Genomic DNA, 11,390 nt, shown 5'->3' on the forward strand with positions numbered 1-11,390 from the left:
TCTTATTATGGTCCGATTTGCTTAAAATTTGGTACGTAAGTAGCTTTTTAGCATATATTAGCATATATGATCCATGTTTTGCGAGAAGTGGACCAGGGACCGATCTATTCGAAGAAATCGTATTTATTGTCCGATTTGCTTAAAATTCGCTACGTAGGTAGCTTTTTGCCTGGATAAGCTTATAGATTCCTGTTTTCCAATTTTCATGCAATTTCGAACATAAATAGCTTTGAGCAACGACCGTATTAATGGGCGAGTTCGTCACTAGGCAAGATTTTTTTGCGCCAATCAGAAACAACGGATACTGTCAAAATATAATTATAATATATAATATATCTCAACTAATATATATTTTGAAAGCCGTTTTTTAGTTTTCGCAAGGCTCGAGAGCGGCTGAACCGATTTTTTTGAAACTGCCACCTGCCACACGTGTCCCAAGGATGGTTTTAGGCTAAAACAAATCTATATGTAAAGGGGGCGTGGCACTTCCCATACAAACCGAATTTCTCATGCTATATATCTCTGAAAGTGTGCATGGTAGAGTTCTGGAACTTGGTATGGAGATATATGAAATCAATCGCCTACCCTTGGAGAAAAATTTAAGCTATTGTAAAAAGGGGTGTGGCATCTCCCATACAAACCGAATTTTTCATACTGCATATCTCTGGAAATTTTTTGGTAGAGTTCTGGAACTTTGTATGGAGATGTACGAAATAAATCGCATACTCTTGGATAAAAATTGGAACTATTTGAAAAGGGGGCGTGGCATCTTCCATACAAACCAAATTTTTCATATTGCATATCTCTGGAAGTGTTCATGGTATAGTTCTGGAACTTGGTACGGAGATATACGCAATCAACTCTTGATGAAAAATTGGAACTATTAGAAAAGGGGGCGTGGCATCTTCCATACAAACCGAACTTTTCATACTGCCTATCTTTGGAAAAGTTCATGGTAGAGTTCTGGAACTTGGTATGGAGATATACGAAATCAATCGCATACTCATGAAGAAAGAGGGCAGCTGTTGGAAAGGGGGGCGTGGCACCTCCCACATAAATCGAATTTTTATACTGCATATCTCTGAAAGTATTCATGGTACAGTACTGGAACTTCGTATGGAGATATGTATGTAGTTGAAATCAAGCCGATACATATGGAGAAAATTTGGGCTATTTGAAAAGGGGGTGTGAGGCCTACAAACGTACCGACCTTTAGCTATCTTTGAAATCCTCCTAAATGCCCTGCAAACCAAAGTTCCCGAAATCTTAAGGAAATCGTTAGGACTATCTCATTTCTGTAACGATTTTTTTACGAATTTTCAAAGAAAATTATATGAAGTGGTTGACACGAACTCGTAAAGAAATTTCTGTACGAAAAATAAATAAAATTCTGAAAGATATTCTTCACATAGTACCATTATTTTCGTTGCTTCACAGATTTTCTTCCGAAATTTCGTAAAAGAATGGAAGTGTGCGTAATTTATTTCATTTTAGAAAATTCGGCAAAAAATCGAATTAAATCTTAACGAATTCTTTAAAATTTCTTTACAATGCAGAATACTCTGAAAAAATGGTTTGCAGGGTGGTTGTACAGATTTTAACGAAACTTTTTGTGTGTTTGAGTGGGTCTCTGGATGGTTTCACAATTTAATCCGACAGTTGGCGCTGTAGTTGAGTTTTTACTACAAATCGTATTTATGATCCGATTTGGCTAATGTTTTAAATATGTATGCAATACTATTGCAAAAACGTGCTGCCAAGTGGTGCTGAAGTCGAGCTATTACTAAAAAATAGCCAAGTGAGAAAAGGGGCCGTGAAGGTCAGATTAAATCGACCTGTTGCATCATTGAGTATATCGAACGCTCCTGCGTTGCGATTGGCCCAATGGATGTGATTTTCCAATATTATGCGTTCAAACTTTTAAGGTATTTCGTCTGAAATAAGTATATGTATATTGCATTTCTGTAGAACACTGATTCGCACCCATTTTGAAATTGCCACCAACTATACTGTAAAGCTTCTAGGACATTCACTATAGAACCGGGTCATTGTTGCCGCCAGGGAGTGAAGAGGAAAAAATTTATTCACGGATATAACACTTTCCTTAGGTTATTTGAAGCGGCAAATGACCACCAAACCATAATCTTAGCAGACCAAAAAGTTTCAATAAAATATATACAAATTTTGGGCGGGACGAAGTTCGCCGGCTCTGCTAGTTATGCATAAAGTAAAAGTTTCCATAGACAAAAATTAAAACTTCTTTTTATTTTTTTAATATTTCTCAATAGATTAATTAAATTTAGTCATTTAAACAAATGGTACTACTGAAACAGAGATAACTAGGCCATTTTAAAATTGTCGATATTCTCTTTTACATGGAATGAACCAGAACATGGGTTGCCACGAAAGATACCGGAACTTTTATTCTCTCAGGACAGCTTTGATTCGTGCTATGGCTAATTTTCGAATGAACGAGGCGCGTTTGGCTATTGATGATTGGCGAGTCCAACAGTATTTAAGTCCCTACTAAGTATCTTGTACTGTACATATAGCCATATTTAGGATAAATAGGATATTTTCTACTAAATGCTTTTTATTTTTTTTACATACATATGTATGTATGTTTTTGTTTGAAAATAGTAAAACCGGTAGTGTTTTGCAACATAAGCTGTGTTTTTAACTACTTATGTATGTTTGTAAATTATGTAATAATTTCAGTAAACTACAAAGTGACCGAAAATCGTTGTCGAAACGCAAAAGCAAGGATAAGAAAGCTGCTGCTCTCGCAGCAGCAGCTGCGGTGCTTGAAGGCAATGCGGGGGCCATAGTGAATCCCATGGATCCGCCAATCATCAAAGATCAACTACTACTCTTCCCTGCATTTCCAGTGGCACATATAGAGCTCGAGGCGAACGCCTCAAAATTTGCCGTATTCGCCGTGATACGCTCTACAGTCTTGGAAGCAGAGACACGTTATGCTCTCTTTCAAGATAGTAGTGGCGCTTTGCGTCGCCTACACAACTTAAGTTCCTCCTGTTGCCTCGTATGCGCTGGCTCCTGCATGACTACAAATCTGCTCGATTGCTCTTGCCACACAATGCTGTCAGCAGCGATCGGTGGTGCAAATGGTGATAGTGGATTGCTTCTGGAAAAACGTTCTCGTCACGATTCAGCAAACAGTGATGCAGAGAGTGAATCAGATGATGCCACTGAGAAAGAGTTTGCAGTGGTGCGTGTCCCGCTAATTGTAGGTGCCGGATTGCGCAGCCTTTTCGAGCTAATCGCCGATGCACGTCACATACAGCCGATGCTATGCACCAAGGCGCTTAAAGCCTTGTTGGATGTCATACAAGGGCAACAACCAGAATCATTTAAACTCGAGCCGGACGATTTGATTAATCCACTTTACGATTTGCTTCTCGACTTAACTACAATGCCGGCTGCAATGGCGGCTAGCGCAACTACAGAAGCCAATTGGTCGGCAATGGCTTGCGCGGCACTGATTGGACTTTGTATTGCACGCGGCGATACTGGCAAGATACTCAAAGCAATTGCAGCTATGCTAATGTCGCCCAAACAGTTATCCACACAAATTATACAACTACCTGTAGTGCTATCATCACTGCAGAAAACCGTTATGAGTGCAGCGCTTAACAAGCCCACAAGACCTGATTTTCACACCAACGGCGTGCCGATAAATTCGCTTATTGATGAGGTTTGAACGTTTTCAATAAATGCGTGGTAAACAATAAGTAATGCGTATGTAAATTTGTTTCAGTTCACTTTAAAAACGTCTGTTGCCGCGTGCGGCAGTCTGTATGCGCAACCTGCTATGGCTTCAGATGGCACTTATCTATATCTCCTACTTGGTAGCTCTTTGCTAAAGATTGGCACTGGATTTAGTGGCTCCTTTAAAGGTCATGTGTATGCACAAAATGACGAGTTTACCAAGGAAAAATCTGGTTGGCTGGGATGCTTCGGCGGGAAGCTCTATTTTCGGCGTAATGTAAAACGTTCGGCAGATCATCTGCATCTTGTCAACACGGAGACGCTGACTATTAAGGGGATCAACTCTGTTAATCTAGTACCCATACGTGATGGATTCAACTACGTGCTTTTCACGGATGAAGACTCCATTAATGCTATTTGCACCAATAGAGATGTAAGTGTAAATGAAATATATTTAAAAGTAAAGGACATACAAATACTAATTGCGGTCTCACATTTTTCCGCTAGGATACGCTTGTCGTGAAAAAATTGAATTTCAACAACTCTAATACTTACGGCAGCGACTCGACGACGCCATTCGAACTTCCGCTCAAGTTGGCGCGTAAAAAATTTCGCACACTAGGCTACGCTGCTTTCGAGGATGAGGTGCTCAATCAAAACCAAATACAAAAAATTCAATCGTCATACAATATTTTTGAGCCGAAATTGCCCAGCGAGGTAGAAATACAGGGCATCGTTTGCGGCAAGGAATTCGGTCTTGTGCGTGCATCGAACGGTAAGGTGTATTACTATGGCAAGTCAGCATCGCTGGGTTTAAAATCTATCGGACGTACGCCCACGATGAAAATGACAGAGTTGATTATTTCCAAAGTTTCAAATATTGTACACATTGCTCTGGGGCATGATGGTATACATGCTTTATTAGTAAATGATGACGGTACTGTATACTTTACTGGTAAGTGAAAACTGCTATAATATTTATCACCGCTATAAAATCAAATTGCCTGCTTTAAGGTACTGCACGCCGGGGTGAAGATGGTGACTCTTCAAAGAATCGTCGCCAGCCAAAAGCCGTCAAGCCCAAAAAGATGTCAAAAATCGATGGACATGTAGTCATACATGCGGCCTGTAACAACGGCACCTCAGCTTTTGTTACAAAAACGGGTAAGCTGATTATGTTTGGCAAGGACACAGCGCATTGTGATGCCAGCGGTTGTGTGAGCGATTTTATTGATCAGCACATAACGAAAGTGGCGCTGGGTAAAGCGCATTGCGTGGCGTTAAACTCTAAGGGTCAGCTATTCACTTTTGGGTTGAATAACAAGGGACAATGCGGGCGTGTGTTTTCCAAATCCAGCAAAGATAATTGCGTCTCTCTGCAGGGTAGTGGGGGTGGTAATGCTTTCGGTATGGCAGCAATTGCTGATTCAGATGGGAAGGATTTGTTGGTGGGGAAAAAATTAAAATTCGATTTCTCCACACTCTGCGACTACGATGATCATCAACTAGTGCAAGGACAATGTCGCGTCTGTGTTATGTGTCGCGAATGCACCGGATACAACGTGTCGTGTGTTTCAACGCTGAATGTGCCCATCGAAGAGCGGTTGGCCGGATCGTAAGTGAAAGCAAATGGTTTCCTTTCATATCTAAAAACTTTTATTTCAGCATATGTCCCTGTGGTCATGGCGATGCTGGCTGTTCGAAATGTGGGCTCTGTTCTACCTGCATTTCACTGCAAGAGGCAGAAAATGATGCAAACAAGGACAACAAACAGCTGCATAGTGAGTTGAATCGCCAACGCTCGAAGAGTTTGATAATGCGCCGTAAGGAAAAAAAATCGGTTGCGGAGGAAAGTGCCGGAACCCAAGCTACTGATATAGACAAAGATCCACCTCGTGTTGCGCCATTAGCGCCTCAAATGCTCAAACTGCCCAGTAGCTCACCCGTCGTGCAAGTGTCCTGCGGTCTTCATCACACTGTCGTTTTAACGTTAGCTGGCGAGGTTTTCACTTTTGGCAGTAATCAATACGGTCAGTTGGGAACTGGTGATTTACAACCTGTAAACGGGCCTGTTAAGGTAAATGTGCAAGGCGCAATTAGCCAGGTCAGCGCTGGCAGCAATCATACAGTATTGATGACTTACAAAGGCATGGTGTACACTTTTGGTAATTACCAAAAGGGACAGCTGGGTAGACTGCCCAATGATTTTCAGCGCGATAAGGCATCAGGCGGTGGGGAGGATGCGGGCGTAGCGTTCAATAAAAGAGCGAGTAGTGAGCATAACGGAGCGACCGTGGGTATGAGTGGTGTGGGCAAGGATGTCGGTATTGCAAATTTATTGGCACAGCGACAAAAATTCCTTTGGCATTGCGCACCCGGCGCGGTATTGTAAGTAAACGAATTTGTAGTATGTCTCTGTTTAAGTTTATACGATTTTATTAATATTGCAGCGGTTTGGGTCCGAGCTTTGGCAAGAAAGCCACTTGGATTGGCGCCAGCGGTGATCAGACATTCATCAAAATCGATGAGTCGCTTATCACTACACACATGTTGCCGAAAGTTAATGTGGTCGCCAATAAAAAAACGATTCGTTAGTATAAACAAGACTCATATTATCTTAATGATTCTAATAATTATCTTTCATTCAATAGTACTGATACCAACTATTCCACTCACATTCCACACTCTTTCGATCAGTCGCCGTGACGGAAGTTGCACCGCTCATTATCGCAATCAAATAAATTTTGTGCAAATCATACAAAATAGTAATGCTAAAGTCATGCCGGAACTCAACCAAAACATCGCCGCTAGCGCATGCCCATCGGTAGTAGCTAGCAGTGCACCCGCTGCGGTGGCGCCGCTGCAACCTGCCGTTGCTGGCCCCATCAATGAACAGATGTCGCGCAGTATGCATGAGGCGCGCAATCAAATCTTTGAATTGCAAGAGAGCCAGCAGGGAGAACAGCAGCAGCAACATCGTCGGCGGCAACGTGGGCACGAGCAGGCCAAGAGTCCTGCCAGCGTCTCGTCCAGCGGCAGCGGTGGCTGCGGTCATGGCAGTGTTGTCTTGGACAAACCACAACCGCAAATCGCATTCGCCTTGGATCCCCACTACAATGTGTTGTGGGTGTATGATGGTGGGGCGAGGAAATTACAGTGCTACAATGTGCTTGCAAGCGAGATAGCTAATTGTGGTGTTGTAAGTTGATAATAAACCCTTTCTTTCTCATTTTAAGAACTCCTATATATATGCATTTCTGATACAGAACTCGTCGAATTTTCGCGCCATTCTATCACCCGAACTGGCCTTACCAAACAAAACGGATGCGCGTATATCGCGTTCACAAGCCTCTTTGAATTTACTGGCATGCTTGGATATCCTCACATCGGCGCAGGATGCTATGTAAGGGTTAAGATTGAAAAATGAGTGCGCTTGGACCAAACTATGGAAGTGAAACTACTCTTCTTTTTATTCTTGTTGATTTTGTACTGCCGAAAGTTATACTAATCTTAATCCGCCGTTTCTATAATTCACTCTCAATATCAAAGAAGTTTCACTTCAATAAATTACTAGTGGTCACTCTAAGGACCAGTTTTTTAGTACCAGTCTAAATTTAGATCATGTAAACTGTGTTTATATTGAACATCTTGCTGACATTTGATTGGCTAATCTTAGTTAAAACTAGCCAGCTCGAGCTTTTAAACTCAGTTTAAACCACAACCGTGTACTGAAAAACTGGCCCAAGAAACCAACAACTAACAATATTTTATGCAATTCCTCAGTCCGAGCTGCTTTGACGAAGCCACACCCAAGCAACAAAGTCAGGCCAAAGAAGCTTTGAATAACGAGTACCAGATTGTCAATCGCTTTGATAATTTTGGCGGTGGATGGGGATACTCAGGCCACAGCGTTGAGGCTGTACGCTTTTCCGCCGATACCGACGTCATGATATGTAAGTACTGAGTATTGCTGTCGTTAGTTTATCTTACCTTATTTTTGTTTACCGTTAGGCGGCTTTGGTATGTTTGGTGGTCGGGGAGAGTATACCTGCAAAGTGAAACTATTCGATTTAGGCGCCGATGGTGGCGGCTATGAGAAGGAGGGTGTTCTAATTAGCGAAACCAAGGAGGTGCCATTTGAGTGCGCTGCACGCAGTAAACATCACATTATGTTGCCGAAACCCATCAGTGCTGCAGCAGGACGTTGGTATTTAGTTTGGGCGCGAATTGCTGGGCCCTCTTCCGACTGCGGCTCTTGTGGTCAAGCCTCTGTGACAACCGAAGATCAAGTTGTCTTCACATTCAAGTCATCGAAGAAAGCCAATAATGGCACTGATGTCAATTCGGGTCAAATACCATCTATTCTCTATCGTCTCGTCACACAGGAATCAAAACAGCCCACTGCGCCGGTTGATGTGGATCCGGTGCAAAAGATTACAAAAGCCTTTGCGAATACAGTAAGCAAGGAGTGCTTTGAGAGTTTAGTAGTTTTGCTCAATTGGTCTTGGGAGACCTTCAAGACAAATTTGCGCGAGCAACGCGATAAAGGGCGGCAATTGCAAGTGAAGCAATCATTGGCTTACTTAATTTATGTGAACAAGTCCTGTCTGCGTCTATTGCGTAAATACACCAACGAGATATATCCCCAACGCGCCTCCGCAACATTTGTTAACACAGTGGCGGCGACAAGTATTGCAAATGCGCTAACGAAGCTGCAGACACGCGTTGGCAAGACGGGGGATGGCAAGGGTGCGTGGGTGTTTGGTATGAAACATTTTTGCTTTATATTATTTTATAATTTTTTTTTAGATAAAAATTCCAAATCCATGTTGAGCAATTCTGCGTCGACTGTTATTGCGAATAATGTAGCAAAGTACTTTGGTGAAGCCTCATCAGCAACCACATCTATGTCTGGTGCTGCAAACAACGGGTCGACTCGCAAGCCCAATATGGAGAATATACAATTGGCCGAGTGCATTGGCAACGTACGCGCTCTTCTTATTGGCATATTTTGCGATGATGTTTTCAAAGATATTTGTAACGAAAAAGGTAAAATACCGACATTCTGCTTTTAGAATTTATTTCATGGAATTCCACCAAAATTTAGGTTTCGTCATGGTTGTAGAAATATTGGAAGAATGCCACATCAGCTTTGTGGCCTGTTTTGACGCCTTCTATCCCACCTCGTCGCTAAAATGGAATTGCTTGTGCGATCTGCTCTCCCAAATGGACAAGGTAATTTTTTAAATAACGATTTCCATTTCAGTTTGTAGTATAAATTTAGCTTCCAATTTTTCGCACTGCAGCAAGGCACCTTACATTCGCGGCTGTTGAGCGCCATACTGGCTGGTCTTTGTTCTCCTTCGGTCAAATTGCGTACCACATTTTCACTGCTTAATCCAGGCAATGAGCGCCAATCGATAATTAGTCCAAGCGACAACTCTGGTCTACCAATGTTGTCATCCACTGAAGCACATCAATATCCAATACTTGTAGAACAAATGATCTATCGTACGCAGCAGGAGAAAAGTGATTTTCTCAGTAATTCGTGGACTTTTAAAGATGTGCTCGTGCGGCTATTGGACATCATCGCGAATCCGATACGCGCACGCATTGAGAATATTTACAATCGCAGTGTGCAATTTAATTATACAGCCGCTTACGGCGGTAAAGATATTAATCAAGGCTTGATTGACAACTGCTGCCATCTCTTGGCGCGTGTGTTGGCCGAAATTGTATATCAAACCTCGTTGGGCGATGTGAGTTGCAATGGGGGTTAATTTTGTTTTTTTACTATTTTCTTCCTTCGTTTTTTTGCAGTATGACAAAATGTTTATGCCGCCACGCAGCCTTCACTCCACCGGCTCCCGTTTTGCGCGCTGCGACCAGAGCCGCACTTGGAACACCGGTAATTTCGGGCCCGATGCGATTGGGTTTACTGTGGATCGAGCTGGTATTGCAATTGCGGGCGCCATGGTGTTCTCTGGTTCCGGTTCATATGATTACCAATTGGAATTGTTGTATGACAACACCGTAGATTTGCAGTCTCAACACAAATGGGAAACACTGGAATCTGTATCGGGCTCATACGATCAGGATGTAGTACACAATGATATGACAGAAATAAAATTTGAGAGACCGGTGCACATAAAGGTATAGCATCTGCGATGTATATTAATTCGTGACATTTTAAACAATTGCTAATTTTAGGAAAATGCGCGTTATGCACTTCGCTTGTGCTCACAAGGCGCCCGCACTTGCTCCGGTGATGCAGGCATGCCTTCGATACGCGGCCCTTGCGGCACTACATTCCAGTTTTACTCCTGTGACTTGAGCTTCAATGGCACTACGCCACAACGCGGCCAAATACCTTGTATACTTTATTATAGCACGCCCGTAAAGAGTGATGGGTCGGGAGGTGGCTGTGGGATCGGCAGCATTGGCAACAGTGCGAGCGGTGCACCACCCTCGAATGAGGTGACCACTCGTGATACTGCTTTGCAAATTGCCAGTGATATTACAAAAAAGTGCACTGAATTGTTGATTTTAGCACGCAATGCTTTGGCGGCTTCACTCTCACCATCAGACAATTCATCGAATCACACACAGACTATTGACTCGGAGCACAATATCACCCCAATTGAGGAACATATGGACATCAATTGGGCGAATAATTCTCGTACCTCTGTGCTACCTGTAGATGCGAATATATCAACGGCACGTGATATAACAAAGCGTATTGAATCTTTTTCGAAGGGCATTATGGAGACTTTGAAATTTGACAAGCGCTCTACAAATCCGTTTGAAATGGAAATTGAAATAGGCGCCACAGAAATACATCCAAAAGACTTGATGATTGAGGAGAGTACAGGAGTGCAGGATTTGAATTTCCGCAATGGTCAAATAGCGAAGCTCAACGGCAATGAACGTGTGGATGATGAAGATGAAGTAGCACAGGAGTTTGTGAATGTGCAACATCATCATCAGCAGAACAATCAGGTTGGCATTGGTGGGATTCTCCGCTCCGATTCGGAAGATGTACCAGTTACTCAGTTAACCGTTGTACAGATTATGGAAGTTTTCAATATGGCATCATCCAATATGTTCCATACACTCTTACCACTCGTTTATGCGCATATAGCTAATTTGGCATGCAGTGATCCAAAAGTTAGTAAATTTTTTTAAAGGTAGTATACATAGAGTTTTTCTTACGTTCTTTCTCTTCTCCCGCAGAGTTCTGTTCAAATACTCGGCATGATTAAGGAAATACTACCACATATTGCCGCACTCAATCAACTTTATGCTACAAAAGATCAAAACGTTGCACCCAGTGGCGCAGCCACCATTAGTCCAGCTGCGGTCGCGCAAAGCGTGCGCAATGCTATTGCCGTCGATAATCGTGAATTCCGTTCGCGTAAAAAGAGCGAAAGTGAGGCACAAATGCTAGGCGATCGAAATGCAAGCGAAACCATCACCACTAGCAATCATTATTGTGTGGTGGAGAGCGAACATCCATATCGTAGCGCTACAATTAGTTGTCAGCGTGTTGAATTTCCTTCCTGTGTGCAGTGGTTAACTATAGAGTTCGATTCGCAATGCGGCACTGCGCAACTGGAGGATTATCTTTTGCTTTCCATACCCATGCGTCCGACGATTACCGA

The 11,390-nt window shown here is 42.6% G+C and overlaps 1 protein-coding gene across 1 annotated transcript in view; it reads left to right on the top strand.

The window, feature by feature from the left end:
- Nucleotides 1–11,390, top strand: part of LOC118733654 (E3 ubiquitin-protein ligase highwire-like) — a gene marked incomplete at its 3' end in the record, with an annotated part of 23,221 nt that extends 11,831 nt beyond the window's left edge. Inside the window, 16 exon segments of the mRNA XM_036463151.1 lie at nt 2,719–3,715; nt 3,779–4,162; nt 4,237–4,684; nt 4,744–5,344; nt 5,395–6,117; nt 6,180–6,319; nt 6,381–6,928; nt 6,996–7,132; nt 7,513–7,682; nt 7,741–8,478; nt 8,539–8,778; nt 8,837–8,964; nt 9,036–9,488; nt 9,550–9,882; nt 9,940–10,896; nt 10,963–11,390. Of these exon segments, the coding sequence (XP_036319044.1) occupies nt 2,719–3,715; nt 3,779–4,162; nt 4,237–4,684; nt 4,744–5,344; nt 5,395–6,117; nt 6,180–6,319; nt 6,381–6,928; nt 6,996–7,132; nt 7,513–7,682; nt 7,741–8,478; nt 8,539–8,778; nt 8,837–8,964; nt 9,036–9,488; nt 9,550–9,882; nt 9,940–10,896; nt 10,963–11,390 (7,425 nt within the window).

Source organism: Rhagoletis pomonella, unplaced genomic scaffold (assembly GCF_013731165.1).
Source record: "Rhagoletis pomonella isolate Grant_MI unplaced genomic scaffold, Rhpom_1.0 Rhpom_scaffold_00002, whole genome shotgun sequence".
NCBI lineage: Eukaryota > Metazoa > Arthropoda > Insecta > Diptera > Tephritidae > Rhagoletis > Rhagoletis pomonella.